This window comes from Pseudophryne corroboree, unplaced genomic scaffold, assembly GCF_028390025.1.
Source record: "Pseudophryne corroboree isolate aPseCor3 unplaced genomic scaffold, aPseCor3.hap2 scaffold_1053, whole genome shotgun sequence".
NCBI lineage: Eukaryota > Metazoa > Chordata > Amphibia > Anura > Myobatrachidae > Pseudophryne > Pseudophryne corroboree.
Genome location: NW_026967680.1, coordinates 20843 through 39382, shown reverse-complemented (window position 1 = coordinate 39382; position 18540 = coordinate 20843). Strand labels below are relative to the sequence as shown.

General features: G+C 51.2%; 1 protein-coding gene across 1 annotated transcript in view; it reads right to left on the bottom strand.

Annotated features, from left to right (window-relative positions):
- The window catches only part of BSN (bassoon presynaptic cytomatrix protein), a 117764-nt gene extending 105345 nt beyond the window's left edge, over nucleotides 1-12419 (bottom strand). Inside the window, exon 1 of the mRNA XM_063950542.1 lies at nucleotides 8483-12419. Within this exon, the coding sequence (XP_063806612.1) occupies nucleotides 8483-12419 (3937 nt within the window). The remainder of the gene's footprint in view (nucleotides 1-8482) is intronic.
- Between the last annotated feature and the right edge of the window lie 6121 nt (nucleotides 12420-18540).

Here is an 18540-nt window from a genome sequence, read left to right as displayed (position 1 = left end):
ATATCACTGGCTGTGTATGAAGCACGCTCAGGTGTTGCTGGACCTCACTAGTGTAAGACAGGTACCATATATCACCGGCTGTGTATGGAGCACGCTCAGGTCTTGCTGGACCTCACTGGTGTAAGACAGGTACCACATATCACCATGGTCTTCACCCTGATGCATCTACATTCCTCAATAAATAATGGAAAAGCATGGCATAACCCCTTCCCCGCTCTTACCCCTATGCTGAGCCCTAGTGTGGCATAACCACTTCCCCGCTGCGGATCTTCTCACACCTATGCTGAGCCCTAGTGTGGCATACCCACTTCCCCACTGAGGGTCTTCTCACCCCTATGCTGAGCCCAAGTGTGGCATAACCCCTTCCCCGCTGCAGATCTTCTCACCCCTATGCTGAGCCCTAGTGTGGTATAACTCCTTCCCCGCTGAGGGCCTTCTCACCCCTATGCTGAGCCCAAGTGTGTTATAACCCCTTCCCTGATGACCGTCTTCTCACCCCTATGCTGAACCTAAGTGTGGCATAACTCCTTCCCCGCTGAGGGTCTTCTCACCCCTATGCTGAGCCCACATGTGGCATAACCCCTTCCCCGCTGAGGTTCTTCTCACCCCTATGCTGAGCCCAAGTGTGGCATAACCCCTTCCCCGCTGAGTGTCTTCTCACCCCTATGCTGAGCCCAAGTGTGGTATAACCCCTTCCCCGCTGAGGTTCTGCTCACCCCTATGCTGAGCCCAAGTGTGGCATAACCCCTTCCCCGCTGAGTGTCTTCTCACCCCTATGCTGAGCCCAAGTGTGGTATAACCCCTTCCCCGCTGAGGTTCTGCTCACCCCTATGCTGAGCCCAAGTGTGGCATAACCCCTTCCCCGCTGAGTGTCTTCTCACCCCTATGCTAAGCCGAGGTGTGGTATAAACCCTTCCCCGCTGAGGTTCTTCTCACCCCTATGCTGAGCCTAAGTGTGGCATAACCCCTTCCCCGCTGAGTGTCTTCTCACCCCTATGCTGAGCCCAAGTGTGGTATAACCCCTTCCCCGCTGAGTGTCTTCTCACCCCTATGCTGAGCCCAAGTGTGGCATAACCCCTTCCCCGCTGAGTGTCTTCTCACCCCTATGCTGAGCCCAGGTGTGGCATAACCCCTTCCCCGCTGAGTGTCTTCTCACCCCTATGCTGAGCCCAAGTGTGGTATAACCCCTTCCCCGCTGAGTGTCTTCTCACCCCTATGCTGAGCCCAAGTGTGGTATAACCCCTTCCCCGCTGAGTGTCTTCTCACCCCCATGCTGAGCCCAAGTGTGGCATAACCCCTTCCCCGCTGAGTGTCTTCTCACCCCTATGCTGAGCCCAGGTGTGGTATAACCCCTTCCCTGATGAGGGTCTGCTCACCCCTATGCTGAGCCCAAGTGTGGCATAACCACTTCCCTGCTGAGGGTCTTCTCACCCCTATGATGAGCCCACATGTGTCATAACCTCTTCCCCGCTGAGTGTCTTCTCACCCCTATGCTGAGCCCAGTTTTTAATGTTTGCGTTCATCACATTCCGGCATTCAGTTTGCTTCTTTTTATGCAGTTTTTATGCAGTAACCAAACAAATCTAGAGATTGTATTTTCATATAACACCTCAAATAAAATGTAATTAAAAAGGCCAAAAAAGTTTCTATTTGTAATATCAAGAAAGTGAAAAAGAAAAAAAAATGATAATACAGGTTGAGTCTCCCTTATCCAAAATGCTTGGGACCAGAGGTATTTTGGATATCGGATTTTTCCGTATTTTGGAATAATTGCATACCATAATGATATATCATGGTGATGGGACCTAAATCTAAGCACAGAATGCATTTATGTTTCATATACACCTTATACACACAGCCTGAAGGTCATTTTAGCCAATATTTTTTATAACTTTGTGCATCAAACAAAGTGTGTCTACATTCACACAATTCATTTATGTTTCATATACACCTTATACACACAGCCTGAAGGTCATTTAATAGAATATTTTTAATAACTTTGTGTATTAAACAAAGTGTGTGTACATTGACCATCAAAAAACAAAGGTTTCACCATCTCACACTCACTCAAAAAAGTCCGTATTTCGGAATATTCCGTATTTCGGATTATTTGGATATGGGATACTCAACCTGTATATATTTCAACACCACAGATAATTCCTTTGTGCTTCAGGTTTAAGAATTAATCTACAGTTGTAAAATTGCAAACAGCAGGATTTTATGCAGAGGTTTGCAGAACCAAATCTTCACTGAAAAATATATTTTTGCTAATTTTCTCCATCTTGATTAGACTAATGATGTGTAGGAATAATATCCCAGCCAGACAAGGCCAACCGTTTTATAAAATAGAAAACCTATAGCATAAAATAACAGGACTCCATGTTTTATTTGCCACAAGATGGTGAGATCTGGGAGTGATTCAGATGTGGTTGGAATGATCATCACTTACTTGGAACCAGCAGTGATGCGCAGATAGGGTAATTCAGCAGGGATAGCACAGATAGGGTAATGCAGCAGTGATGTGCAGATAGGGTGATGCAGCAGCGATGCACAGGTGGGGTAATGTGGCAGCGATGCACAGATGGGGTAATGCAGCAGCGATTCACAGATGGGGTAATGCGGCAGCGATTAGCAGATAGGGTAATGCGGCAGCGATGCACAGATGGGGCAGCGGTGTACAGATGGGGTAATGCGGCAGGGATGGAACAGATAGGGTAATGCGGCAGCGATACACAGATGGGGTAATGTGGCAGGGATAGTACAGATGGGGTAATGGGGCAGGGATGGTACAGATAGGGTAATGGGGCAGGGATGGTACAGATAGGGTAATGGGGAAGGGATGGTACAGATAGGGTAATGGGGAAGGGATGGTACAGATGGGGTAATGCGGCAGCGATACACAGATGGGGTAATGTGGCAGGGATGGTACAGATGGGGTAATGGGGCAGGGATGGTACAGATGGGGTAATGTGGCAGGGATGGTACAGATGGGGTAATGGGGCAGGGATGGTACAGATAGGGTAATGGGGCAGGGATGGTACAGATAGGGTAATGGGGAAGGGATGGTACAGATAGGGTAATGGGGCAGGGATGGTACAGATAGGGTAATGGGGAAGGGATGGTACAGATAGGGTAATGCGGCAGGGATGGTACAGATGGGGTAATGCGGCAGGGATGGAACAGATAGGGTAATGGGGCAGGGATGGAACAGATAGGGTAATGCGGCAGCGATGCACAGATAGGGTAATGCGGCAGGGATGGAACAGATAGGGTAATGCGGCAGCGATGCACAGATGGGGTAATGTGGCAGTGTTGTACAGATGGGGTAATGCGGCAGGGATGCACAGATAGGGTAATGCGTCACGGATGGTACAGATAGGGTAATGGGGCAGGGATGGTACAGATGGGGAATGCAGCAGCGATGCACAGATGGGGTAATGCGGCAGCGATGCACAGATGGGGTAACGCGGCAGCGATGCAGATGGGGTAATGTGGCAGCGATGTACAGATGGGGTAATGCGGCAGCGATGCACAGATGGGGTAATGCGGCAGCGATGTGAAGATGGGGTAATGTGGCAGCGATGTACAGATGGGGTAATGCGGCAGGGATGGTACAGATGGTGTAATGTGGCAGCGATGTACAGATGGGGTAATGCGGCAGGGATGGTACAGATGGTGTAATGTGGCAGCGATGTACAGATGGGGTAATGCGGCAGCGATGTACAGATGGGGTAATGCGGCAGGGATGGTACAGATGGTGTAATGTGGCAGCGATGCGCAGATGGGGTAATGCGGCAGCGATGCACAGATGGGGTAATGCGGCAGCGATGTACAGATGGTGTAATGTGGCAGCGATGTACAGATGGGGTAATGCGGCAGCGATGTACAGATGGGGTAATGCGGCAGGGATGGTACAGATGGGGTAATGCGGCAGCGATGCACAGATGGGGTAATGCGGCAGCGATGTACAGATGGGGTAATGCGGCAGCGATGTACAGATGGGGTAATGTGGCAGCGATGTACAGATAGGGTAATGTGGCAGGGATGGCACAGATAGGGTAATGTGGCAGCGATGTACAGATGGGGTAATGTGGCAGCGATGTACAGATAGGGTAATGTGGCAGGGATGTGCAGATAGGGTAATGGGGCAGGGATAGTACAGATAGGGTAATGCGGCAGGGATAGTACAGATAGGGTAATGGGGCAGGGATAGTACAGATAGGGTAATGCGGCAGGGATAGTACAGATAGGGTAATGGGGCAGGGATAGTACAGATAGGGTAATGCGGCAGGGATAGTACAGATAGGGTAATGCGGCAGGGATGGTACAGATAGGGTAATGAGGCAGGGATGGTACAGATGGGGTAATGCGGCAGAGATGGTACAGATAGGGTAATGGGGCAGGGATGGTACAGATGGGGTCATGGGGCAGGGATGGTACAGATGGGGTAATGGGGCAGGGATGGTACAGATGGGGTCATGGGGCAGGGATGGTACAGATAGTGTAATGGGGCAGGGATGGTACAGATGGGGTAATGCGGCAGGGATGGCACAGATGGGGTAATGCGGCAGGGATAGTACAGATAGGGTAATGGGGCAGGGATGGTACAGATAGGGTAATGCGGCAGTGATGGTACAGATAGGGTAATGGGGCAGGGATAGTACAGATGGGGTAATGGGGCAGGGATAGTACAGATGCAGGGATGGTACAGATAGGGTAATGAGGCAGGGATGGTACAGATAGGGTAATGTGGCAGGGATGGTACAGATGGGGTAATGGGGCAGGGATGGTACAGATGGGGTAATGGGGCAGGGATGGTACAGATGGGGTAATGGGGCAGGGATGGTACAGATGGGGTAATGGGGCAGGGATAGTACAGATGGGGTAATGGGGCAGGGATGGTACAGATAGGGTAATGGGGAAGGGATGGTACAGATGGGGTAATGGGGCAGGGATGGTACAGATGGGGTAATGCGGCAGGGATGGTACAGATGGGGTAATGTGGCAGTGATGTACAGATGGGGTAATGTGGCAGCGATGTACAGATAGGGTAATGCGGCAGCGATGTACAGATGGGGTAATGCGGCAGCGATGTACAGATAGGGTAATGCGGCAGCGATGTACAGATAGGGTAATGCGGCAGCGATGTACAGATGGGGTAATGGGGCAGGGATGGTACAGATAGGGTAATGCGGCAGGGATGGTACAGATGGGGTAATGCGGCAGCGATGTACAGATGGGGTAATGTGGCAGCGATGTACAGATGGGGTAATGTGGCAGCGATGTACAGATGGGGTAATGCGGCAGCGATGCACAGATGGGGTAATGTGGCAGTGATGTACAGATGGGGTAATGTGGCAGCGATGCACAGATGGGGTAATGTGGCAGTGATGTACAGATGGGGTAATGCGGCAGCGATGTGCAGATGGGGTAATGTGGCAGCGATGTGCAGATGGGGTAATGCGGCAGGGATGGAACAGATAGGGTAATGCAGCAGCGATGCACAGAATGTCAATCACTTGACGTCCGACGCCACAGGAGCCGTACTGTGCAGTACAGGCCCTAACCAATATGATGCCCTAGGCAAGATTTTGGCTGGTGCCCCCTAGCACCACCGCTGGTTCTGCCTCTGACCTTGCACCTCTTTAACAGCACCATCACCCCTCACCCATAGCAGTCCTTATTTTGTTGTTTGTACCCCCTATATTTTAAATAGGAACAGTTCGCACATTTGGCGCACAGCCCAGAAAGGGGTGTGTTTTTGCTGGCAAGGGTCATGGCCACACAATAGTAACCCCAATTCCAATTACACCACACAGTACTTCAACTTTATTCACATTTGATCATGCGATAAAGTCCATAATTCATATTACATCACACAGTAGTATCACTTTACCTTATAAACGTTACTCCTCACAGTAGAGCCCCTTATTCACACTACATCACACTGAATTGCTCCTTATTCACATTACACCACACCATATTGCTCTTTATTCACATTAGACCACACAGTGGTGCCCTTTCTATATGTAACGCCACATAGTAGAGCACCTTATACACATAATTCCACACAGTAATGCCCCTTACACATATGAGACACATTATTAATGCCCTTTTACACATAATGTCCCTTACACATCTGCTGCACATTATTAGTGCCCCTATACACATAATGACACACATACAGTAGTACCCTGTTACACATATGCCACACATTATTAATGCCCTTATACACATAATGACACACATAGTGCCCCTTTACATATATGTTGCACATTATTAATGCCCTTTTACACATAATGTCCCTTACACATCTGCTGCACATTATTAGTGCCCCTATACACATAATGACACACATACAGTAGTACCCTGTTACACATATGCCACACATTATTAATGCCCTTATACACATAATGACACACATAGTGCCCCTTTACATATATGTTGCACATTATTAATGCATTTTTACATGACACACATAATGCTCCTTACACATATTCTGAACACTACTGCACAACCAACCCACTCACATGCACACAGCACTCACACTGCCACTAACACTGTGACCTCTGCCTCTGCTTGGATACAGATGTGTCCTCATAAATCTTGCCTCAATGCTAATGTCGGGCACCTTTTTTTGTGAAAATGCATCTTATTTGCATTGCTATGTGGCTAGGATGCACAAGCAGATTCTGCTAATTACACTGATATGCAGCATGCCTATATACTGTGTGAGACTGTGGCTGTATCTGCATATGAAATGCTACACACAGAATATAGGCATGCCGCATATCATTTTAATCAGCATAAGCTGCTGATGCCCCTAGGCATATCAAATGCCCTAGGCAATTGCCTAGTTTGCCTATGCCTATGGCCGGCTCTGAGTACAGGCCTGGTACCAAACATCATTACTTTGCGCCTGAAGCCACACCTGCGTCTGGAGCTGAATAAGGCCCCTGGTCCTTAGGTCCACAAATCTGTGGTAAATTGGATTTAGTGTGGTGTGTAAGTTACTGTCTGGTAATCGGGCACTTGTACAGGGGCTCCCCTCTTTCACATGACAGAGCCACCATACTTCCAGTTAGAATTATATGATATAGGAACTTAAAGCCCTTACCCCTATGTGCGATGATAGCACGTCCTGATTGGCTCCCTGGTTGCCCATGTGGGGAAGGTCAGTCAGGCAAACGTCGTCTTCAGCAGATTTAGGGGTAATTCAGAACTAATAGTAGATGTGCGAAAAAATGCACAGCTACCATAATTTTCTCTGACATGCGGGGGACGCCCAGCTCAGAGCAAGTCCGCCCTGCATACCGGGTCCTGCACCCCCCCCCCCCCCTCCACCGCAAACATGCAAAAGCCTCGCACGGCAGCAATGCTTTCGCATGGTTCGAGTAGCCCTCTGCCTACACAGCCTAGCTACCCGCCATGTTTTGGCAGTGTGTGACGTCACGCGGCCCAGCAATGGTCCGGACATACCTGCGTTGTCCTGCCCGCACCCCTTAAACGGAACGCTGATGCCCACAAAACGCGGCGTCGACACCCCGTTCCCGCCCCCCTCCAGGTCTTAAACTGTGTTCTGCAGAGAATGCAGTGTAGGACTTTGCACATGTGCGTTCCGGTGTACGCACAGAAATCGTTCCATATCCATTTTTGCACACTTGGGACGGGTTCTGAATTAGGCCCTTCATTCATATTCAATTACACAGCGCTCCCTCCGCCAACATGACAGAAGAGGATAACACTGCATGAGAGTCCGCTGTCTGATAGATTGGAGTAGCACTTGCTAAGGGTTAATGAAGACACGCAGAGGGGTAAATAATTAGTGGAGATATGGAATGGTGCGGGTGTAGAGACATATACACGTCCTGCAGATGTGAGACGGGGTACAGAGCGGTGTCACATTGCCCGGGACTAAACCACTGTAGAAGCTATCGTCAATGGTTACCGGTTTCCCTAGCCCCACACCCCAGGCTCTCCTGAAGCGAGGTACTCTAGGCACAGCATGAGTTTCCCCACCAGTATCTTATATAGTGACGAGAGAGAATGTTCGGTATAATACTGGCGTGGTGCGCACAGTGGGCTACACAGTGAAGGAGCAGGTTGACCATCCCTGGGCAAGGAAGCAACACATTTGGAAATAAATGAACTTAGGAAGTACGAAAAAGTCAACTTTGCCATTAAAGTCACAAGTCCTGCCCCCCCCACCGTGCATGCAATACAAGACAGAAAAGTGCGCGGCCAGGCATACTGTGCTTGCCGCTACCTCCTGCTGAATTGATTTCTCCCCACAAGGGGAACTGCTCCTGATGTACAAAGAATAAATTAGCAATATTTCTATTATTATACTTTATTTGTAAGGAACCACAAAGTGTCTTCAGTGCTGAACAAGTACGTGAACATACAAACATATGAGAATTACAGAGCATAAATGCACAACAGGGCCAGATTAACAATGGGGGAGCGAGCGTGAACTGAACACCTAGGTCTGGGCTTCCAGTATCAGCGAGCATGAGCTGAACACCTAGGTGTGGGCTTCCAGTATCAGCGAGCATGAGCTGAAGACCTAGGTGTGGGCTTCCAGTATCAGCGAGCTTGAACTGAACACCTAGGTCTGGGCTTCCAGTATCAGCGAGCATGAGCTGAACACCTAGGTCTGGGCTTCCAGTATCAGCGAGCATGAGCTGAAGACCTAGGTCTGGGCTTCCGGTATCAGCGAGTATGAGCTGAACACCTAGGTTTGGGCTTCCGGTATCAGCGAGCATGAACTGAACACCTAGGTCTGGGCTTCCAGTATCAGCGAGCATGAACTGAACACCTAGGTCTGGGCTTCCAGTATCAGCGAGCATGAGCTGAACACCTAGGTTTGGGCTTCCAGTATCAGCGAGCATGAACTGAACACCTAGGTTTGGGCTTCCAGTATCAGCGAGCATGAACTGAACACCTAGGTCTGGGCTTCCAGTATCAGCGAGCGTGAACTGAACACCTAGGTCTGGGCTTCCAGTATCAGCGACCATGAGCTGAACACCTAGGTCTGGGCTTCCGGTATCAGCGAGCGTGAACTGAACACCTAGGTCTGGGCTTCCAGTGTCAGCGAGCATGAACTGAACACCTAGGTCTAGGCTTCCAGTATCAGCGAGCATGAACTGAACACCTAGGTCTGGGCTTCCAGTATCAGCGAGCATGAACTGAACACCTAGGTCTGGGCTTCCAGTATCAGCGAGCATGAACTGAACACCTAGGTGTGGGCTTCCAGTATCAGCGAGCATGAACTGAACACCTAGGTCTGGGCTTCCGGTATCAGCGAGCATGAGCTGAACACCTAGGTCTGGGCTTCCAGTATCAGCGAGCATGAACTGAACACCTAGGTCTGGGCTTCCGGTATCAGCGAGCGTGAGCTGAACACCTAGGTCTGGGCTTCCAGTATCAGCGAGCATGAGCTGAACACCTAGGTCTGGGCTTCCAGTATCAGCGAGCATGAACTGAACACCTAGGTGTGGGCTTCCAGTATCAGCGAGCATGAGCTGAACACCTAGGTGTGGGCTTCCAGTGTCAGCGAGCATGAACTGAACACCTAGGTCTGGGCTTCCAGTATCAGCGAGCATGAACTGAACACCTAGGTCTAGGCTTCCAGTATCAGCGAGCATGAACTGAACACCTAGGTCTGGGCTTCCAGTATCAGCGAGCATGAACTGAACACCTAGGTCTGGGCTTCCAGTGTCAGCGAGTATGAGCTGAACACCTAGGTCTGGGCTTCCAGTGTCAGCGAGCATGAACTGAACACCTAGGTCTGGGCTTCCAGTATCAGCGAGCATGAGCTGAACACCTAGGTCTGGGCTTCCAGTATCAGCGAGCATGAACTGAACACCTAGGTCTGGGCTTCCAGTATCAGCGAGCATGAACTGAACACCTAGGTGTGAGCTTCCAGTATCAGCGAGCATGAACTGAACACCTAGGTCTGGGCTTCCAGTATCAGCGAGCATGAGCTGAACACCTAGGTCTGGGCTTCCAGTATCAGCGAGCATGAACTGAACACCTAGGTCTGGGCTTCCAGTATCAGCGAGCATGAACTGAACACCTAGGTCTGGGCTTCCAGTGTCAGCGAGCATGAACTGAACACCTAGGTCTGGGCTTCCAGTATCAGCGAGCATGAGCTGAACACCTAGGTCTGGGCTTCCAGTATCAGCGAGCATGAACTGAACACCTAGGTCTGGGCTTCCAGTATCAGCGAGCATGAACTGAACACCTAGGTCTGGGCTTCCAGTATCAGCGAGCATGAACTGAACACCTAGGTCTGGGCTTCCAGTGTCAGCGAGCGTGAACTGAACACCTAGGTCTGGGCTTCCGGTATCAGCGAGCGTGAACTGAACACCTAGGTCTGGGCTTCCGGTATCAGCGAGCGTGAACTGAACACCTAGGTCTAGGCTTCCAGTATCAGCGAGCATGAACTGAACACCTAGGTCTGGGCTTCCGGTATCAGCGAGCATGAGCTGAAAACCTAGGTCTAGGCTTCCAGTAACAGCGAGCATGAGCTGAACACCTAGGTCTGGGCTTCCAGTATCAGCGAGCATGAACTGAACACCTAGGTCTGGGCTTCCAGTATCAGCGAGCGTGAACTGAACACCTAGGTCTAGGCTTCCAGTATCAGCGAGCATGAGCTGAACACCTAGGTCTGGGCTTCCAGTATCAGCGAGCATGAACTGAACACCTAGGTCTGGGCTTCCAGTATCGGCGAGCATGAGCTGAACACCTAGGTCTGGGCTTCCAGTATCAACGAGCATGAACTGAACACCTAGGTCTAGGCTTCCAGTATCGGCGAGCATGAGCTGAACACCTAGGTCTGGGCTTCCAGTATCAACGAGCATGAACTGAACACCTAGGTCTAGGCTTCCAGTATCGGCGAGCATGAGCTGAACACCTAGGTGTGGGCTTCCAGTATCAGCGAGCGTGAACTGAACACCTAGGTGTGGGCTTCCAGTATCAGCGAGCATGAACTGAACACCTAGGTCTAGGCTTCCAGTATCGGCGAGCATGAGCTGAACACCTAGGTCTGGGCTTCCAGTGTCAGCGAGCATGAACTGAACACCTAGGTCTGGGCTTCCAGTATCAGCGAGCATGAACTGAACACCTAGGTGTGGGCTTCCGGTATCAGCGAGCGTGAACTGAACACCTAGGTCTAGGCTTCCAGTATCAGCGAGCATGAGCTGAACACCTAGGTCTGGGCTTCCAGTATCAGCGAGCATGAACTGAACACCTAGGTCTGGGCTTCCGGTATCAGCGAGCGTGAACTGAACACCTAGGTCTAGGCTTCCAGTATCAGCGAGCATGAGCTGAACACCTAGGTCTGGGCTTCCAGTATCAGCGAGCATGAACTGAACACCTAGGTGTGGGCTTCCAGTATCAGCGAGCATGAGCTGAACACCTAGGTCTGGGCTTCCAGTGTCAGCGAGCGTGAACTGAACACCTAGGTCTGGGCTTCCAGTATCAGCGAGCATGAGCTGAACACCTAGGTCTGGGCTTCCAGTATCAGCGAGCGTGAACTGAACACCTAGATCTAGGCTTCCAGTATCGGCGAGCATGAGCTGAACACCTAGGTCTGGGCTTCCGGTATCAGCGAGCGTGAACTGAACACCTAGATCTAGGCTTCCAGTATCGGCGAGCATGAGCTGAACACCTAGGTCTGGGCTTCCAGTATCAGCGAGCGTGAACTGAACACCTAGGTCTAGGCTTCCAGTATCGGCGAGCATGAGCTGAACACCTAGGTCTGGGCTTCCAGTGTCAGCGAGCCTGAACTGAACACCTAGGTCTGGGCTTCCAGTGTCAGCGAGCATGAACTGAACACCTAGGTCTGGGCTTCCAGTATCAGCGAGCCTGAACTGAACACCTAGGTATGGGCTTCCAGTATCAGCGAGCATGAGCTGAACACCTAGGTCTAGGCTTCCAGTATCGGCGAGCATGAGCTGAACACCTAGGTCTGGGCTTCCAGTGTCAGCGAGCATGAACTGAACACCTAGGTCTGGGCTTCCAGTGTCAGCGAGCATGAACTGAACACCTAGGTGTGGGCTTCCGGTATCAGCGAGCCTGAACTGAACACCTAGGTGTGGGCTTCCAGTATCGGCGAGCGTGAACTGAACACCTAGGTCTAGGCTTCCAGTATCGGCGAGCATGAGCTGAACACCTAGGTCTGGGCTTCCAGTGTCAGCGAGCATGAACTGAACACCTAGGTCTGGGCTTCCAGTGTCAGCGAGCATGAACTGAACACCTAGGTGTGGGCTTCCGGTATCAGCGAGCGTGAACTGAACACCTAGGTGTGGGCTTCCAGTATCAGCGAGCATGAGCTGAACACCTATTTCTGGGCTTCTAGTATCAGCGAGCGTGAACTGAACACCTAGGTCTGGGCTTCCAGTGTCAGCGAGCATGCGCAATGCTCACCTGGAAATATTGGACTTGATTAAGGGAGGGAGCAGTTATCCGGATTCGGAGCTACTGTAATATGCAAATGTTGGGTTCAGCCTTCACCTTGTGTACTTCCGTAAGATGGAATATGCAAGCCCTGAGACGCCACTCTCTATGGCCATGAATGGTGAAAATACTCCATCGGCGAATCTCACCATCCACACATGCACCAGCCTATGGCAGACACAGCGTTTCCTTCTCAACTCCGGCTAAACATGGCCTCTGCGGCTGGGGTACCACGTCTGAGAACGCAGCTGTTTGCATTGACACGCCTATGACACTTGCCCGTAACACACACATGAAATGGCCTCTTTGGCGTTCACTGTAGGCCATCTCCCATGGAACACCCACTCAGGAAAATGCATGCGCCATAGCGGTTTTCAGGAATTAAAGACTTTTCAAACATGCGCAGCAGCAAATAATCACTCAACTGCGCAAACATTGGCACTGCGTCCACCTCTGTATCAAGCCCATTACCTACATAAATTGCAGCTATCCATGATCTGGCTATAACGGCATCAAACTAAATCAGCCCCTTAGTATCTAAGCCACAAGCTTTGGAGGAGGGCAGAATGGCGGAGCAGAGGCATAACTAGAAGATCGTATTGCAGGATGAATAGGCATAACTAGAAGATTGTATTGCTGGATGAATAGGCATAACTAGAAGATCGTATTGCAGGATGAATAGGCATAACTAGAAGATCGTATTGCTGGATGAATAGGCATAACTAGAAGACCGCATTGCTGTATGAATAGGCATAACTAGAAGACCGCATTGCTGGATGAACAGGCATAACTAGAAGATTGTATTGCTGGATGAATAGGCGTAACTAGAATACCGCATTGCTGGATGAATAGGCATAACTAGAAGATCGTATTGCTGGATGAATAGGCATAACTAGAAGATTGTATTCATGGATGAATAGGCATAACTAGACGACCGTATTGCTGGATGAATAGGTATAACTAGAAGATTGTATTCCTGGATGAATAGGCATAACTAGAAGACCGCATTGCTGGATGAATAGGCATAACTAGAAGACCGCATTGGTGGATGAATAGGCATAACTAGAAGATTGTATTCCTGGATGAATAGGCATAACTAGACGACCCTTTTGATGGATGAATAGGCATAACTAGAAGGCCCTATTGTTGGATGAACAGGCATAACTAGAAGACCCTATTGTTGGATCAATAGGCATAACTAGAAGATCAGATTGTTGGATGAATAGGCATAACTAGAAGATCAGTTTGCTGGAGAAGATAGTATTACTGGATGAATAGGCATAACTAGAAGATTGGATTGTTGGATGAATAGGCATAACTAGAAGACCGTAATGCTGGATGAATAGGCATAACTAGAAGACCGTAATGCTGGATGAATAGGCATAACTAGAAGACCGCATTGCTGGAAGAATAGGCATAACTAGAAGATCGCATTGCTGGATGAATAGGAATAACTAGAAGACCGCATTCCTGGATAAATAGGCATAACTAGAAGACCGTATTCCTGGATGAATAGACATAACTAGAAGATCAGATTGTTGGATTAATAGGCATAACTAGAAGATTGTTGGATGAATAGGCATAACTAGAAGATCGGTTTGCTGGAGAAGATAGTATTACTGGATGAATAGGCATAACTAGAAGACCTTAATGCTGGATGACTAGGCATAACTAGAAGACCATATAGCTGGAAGGTCGCACCACTGCGAGACGGTAAGTTACTCCATGACTCTCACTATGCATTGATTGGCTCATTTCTAAGTAGTATCTTCCAATTAGTAGCCATTTGTGCCCCAAGAAGTAATCTCGTGTACGGTGAGCGTCACACCCAGCATTCACACCACAGTTACACTGATCTGAGGGGCAGGTCTCCCCTATGACTGTACATAGGAATAACAGCAGCTGGCAGGCCATTATATTACAGATTGTTGCTGATTCCTCCACGGACAGTTACTGAATGCTGCCATCCACTAGGGACAGGGAGTTCTCTGCTGCAGGGAGACATTGTCTACTCCTTTGTACATTTATGGTTTTACAGCTCACTGTGTTCCTGTGTCCGACCTGCGCTCGTACAGATAAAAGGTGCCGGCTTTCATAAAAGCAAAGCCTGTACGGAGCCCAATAACCTCATTCGCCACAACAAAGGATCTGCGTGTAGCTACATATGAAAGCAATTGTAGCTCAGTCACAGACCAAACCAACTTCCTCTGAGCTGGGGGTGAGCAGACGGAAGATAATACTGGGTTTTTATTTTGTTTAGTTTGCCCAGTGGACACTTCCTGTCATTGTTACAGGTAATTCAGACAATGTGAGGGTTCTAGTAATTAGTTCTACAGAAACTTACTAGTGTAGTACTGTCTGGAGAAGGGAGGGAACAAGGTCATTGCCCGTCATAAGCCACTGGTGGATTCCACTACTTACAATCTGCCTTTGCATCACTGGTACTCGATACTCCTGGAAGCGATGCTCTGATATGGGTTGGGTTGACCATTGACAACCAACCACCACCCATTAGCGGTGCTTCTGCCAAAGAGGGCGGATATCCGACGGTTCTCCACCACTGATGTCACAGAGGCCTGTGACGGTATTTTTCTTTCCCCCATGGTGCAGGGACACGGATGGCCCCAGTCAGGGTTTAATGAGACCTCCCACAGCTTCAGTGAAGGTGGACACTATTGCTCCAGCTGATGGGGAAAGAGGGGTTCTCTCCCTTTTGGAAAGGGTTTATATACCTAAGCCCTTAGCTCAGTCTAAGCAGTGGAGTGGTCAATGGAGTATGCACTTACACTGAGTGAAGAAGTTGGAAGTGTTGGGTCTCAATGAGAAGGATACATTCAATCCTATGATGTGAGGTTACCGGTGGCAGAAAAAGCTGTTTGTAGCTAATGAGAAGTTTTACAACGTGTGCGTTGATTCTAACGTTGGAGGGACGGCTTTTGACGTCACACACCCGCCCAGCGTTCGCACAGCCACGCCTGCGTTTTCCCTGGCACGTCTGCACTTTTCTAAGCACTCCCTGAAAACGGTCAGTTGACACCCAGAAACGCCCCCTTCCTGTCAATTTTCTTGCAGCCGCCAGTGCGAATGAAAACGTCGCTAGAACCTGTGTAAAACCACAAAGGACTTTGTACCCGTACGTCGTGCGTGCGCATTGCGGTGCATACGCATGCGCAGAAATACCGATTTTTAGCCTGATCGCTGCACTGCAGACAACGGCAGCTAGCAATCTTCTCGGAATGACCCCCTAAATCCTTATTTCCAGCATCTGCATAAGTATCAACCTGATATGTTCTTTCCACGGCACCAATATCTGCAGCCAATTACCGCCACTTGTCCTGGTAAGACGATTCCCGTGATGGTGGGTGTGAGGTCAGTGATCGGCACCACAATAATAAACCCTCCTCATTCTACTCAATACAACTACAAGGAAATACAATATCTGCCATGTAGAGATCAGAGCGCGTAACCTGGTAAATATATATGTGGTTACTACGTTACTCCGCCTGACCAGCTTCTATCACAGCTTCCTCTCCACACTTCTGTACTTCCAGCCAGCACTCCACATCTTGTCAGCGGAACGCACTCTGAATCACTCATCTGTCTCTGAGGACTTCTATAGGGAGTCTGCAGCGCAGCTCAGATCAATAACCAATTACAGTAAGAGATCCAGCATGGCCGCCGGAGACACAGTCATGGCTTCTACAACGCAATGCGTGCTGCAGGTATGAAAGCCACATACCCACACAGCTGTTCTGTACGCCACACTTACACACATTAACCGTGTTCCAGTCATTTACAGTGATCAGTAATATGAAGCAGTGATCGCGCTGAGCCCCCCAAAAAGTGGGTCCCACGGAACCCTCACTTTTAAAAATTGGGGTCTTATTTGTCCTTTTCTGAGTCCCATCGGAATGAAGGTTCATATTAATCTTATTAATTATTCAAATATAAAAAGAGACTTGACTTGGACACTACAAAAGTATTGTGAGGGGGAGGAGGGTGTGACAGTGCTGAAAGGGGGAGGATGGGGTGACAGTGCTGCGAGGGGGAGGAGGGGGTGACAGTGCTGCAAGGGGGAGGATGGTGTGACAGTGCTGCGAGGGGGAGGATGGTGTAACAGTGCTGCGAGGGGGAGGAGGGGGTGACAGTGCTGCGAGGGGGAGGAGGGGGTGACAGTGCTGCAAGGGATAGGATGGGGTGACAGTGCTGCGAGGGGGAGGAGGGTGTGACAGTGCTGCAAGGGGGAGGATGGGGTGACAGTGCTGCGAGGGGGAGGAGGGGGTGACAGTGCTGCAAGGGGGAGGATGGTGTGACAGTGCTGCGAGGGGAAGGATGGTGTAACAGTGCTGCGAGGGGGAGGAGGGGGTGACAGTGCTGCGAGGGGGTGACAGTGCTGCGAGGGGGAGGAGGGGGTGACAGTGCTGCGAGGGGGAGGAGGGGGTGACAGTGCTGCGGTGGGGAGGAGGGGGTGACAGTGCTGCAAGGGGGAGGAGGGGGTGACAGTGCTGCGAGGGGGAGGAGGGGGTGACAGTGCTGCGGTGGGGAGGAGGGGGTGACAGTGCTGCAAGGGTGAGGAGGGGGTGACAGTGCTGCGAGGGGGAGGATGAGGTGACAGTGCTGCGTGGGGGAGGATGGTGTAACAGTGCTGCGAGGGGGAGGAGGGGGTGACAGTGCTGCGAGGGGGAGGATGGTGTGACAGTGCTGAGAGGGGGAGGAGGGGGTGATAGTGCTGCGAGGGGGAGGATGGTGTAACAGTGCTGCGAGGGGGAGGAGGGGGTGACAGTGCTGCGAGGGGGAGGATGGGGTGACAGTGCTGCGAGGGGGAGGAGGGGGTGACAGTGCTGCGAGGGGGAGGAGGGTGTGACAGTGCTGAGAGGGGGAGGAGGGGGTGACAGTGCTGCGAGGGGGAGGAGGGGGTGACAGTGCTGCGAGGGGGAGGAGGGTGTGACAGTGCTGAGAGGGGGAGGAGGGGGTGACAGTGCTGCGAGGGGAAGGAGGGGGTGACAGTGCTGCGAGGGGGAGGAGGGTGTGACAGTGCTGCGAGGGGGAGGATGGGGTGACAGTGCTGCGAGGGGGAGGAGGGGGTGACAGTGCTGCGTGGGGGAGGATGGTGTAACAGTGCTGCACGGGGGAGGAGGGGGTGACAGTGCTGCGGTGGGGAGGAGGGGCTGACAGTGCTGCGAGGGGGAGGAGGGTGCGACAGTGCTGCGAGGGGGAGGAGGGGGTGACAGTGCTGCGGTGGGGAGGAGGGGGTGACAGTGCTGCGAGGGGGAGGATGGGGTGAAAGTGCTGCGAGGGGGAGGAGGGGGTGACAGTGCTACGAGGGGGAGGATGGGGTGACAGTGCTGCGAGGGGGAGGAGGGGGTGACAGTGCTGCGAGGGGGAGGGAGGAGGTGACAGTGCTGCGAGGGGGAGGAGGGGGTGACAGTGCTGCGAGGGGGAGGAAGGGGTGACAATGCTGCGAGGGGGAGGAGGGGGTGACAGTGCTGCGAGGGGGAGGAGGGGATGACAATGCTGCGAGGAGGAGGAAGGGGTGACAGTGCTGCGAGGGGGAGGAGGGGGTGACAATGCTGCGAGGAGGAGGAAGGGGTGACAGTGCTGCGAGGAGGAGGAAGGGGTGACAGTGCTGCGAGGGGGAGAAAGGGGTGACAATGCTGCGAGGGGGAGGAGGGGGTGACAGTGCTGCGAGGGGGAGGAAGGGGTGACAATGCTGCGAGGGGGAGGAGGGGGTGACAGTGCTGCGAGGGGGAGGATGGGGTGACAGTGCTGCGAGGGGGAGGATGGGGTGACAGTGCTGCGAGGGGGAGGATGGGGTGACAGTGCTGCTGGGCTGTGTAGCATACAGGACACCCTGCACCAGAGCTGTAACTAGATATTTCGGTGCCCTTTGGCAGAAAGGGAATTGGTGCTCCCCCTCCCAGATTTAAAATCAAGGACAGTGCACGACAAAGGCGCGCACCAAAAATTTAGGGGCATGACTTCACGGGGAAAGAGCATGGCCACATAATAGTACCAATTCACATTACACCACACAGGTAGAGCACATTATACAGATTGCACCAGGTAGAGCACGTTATA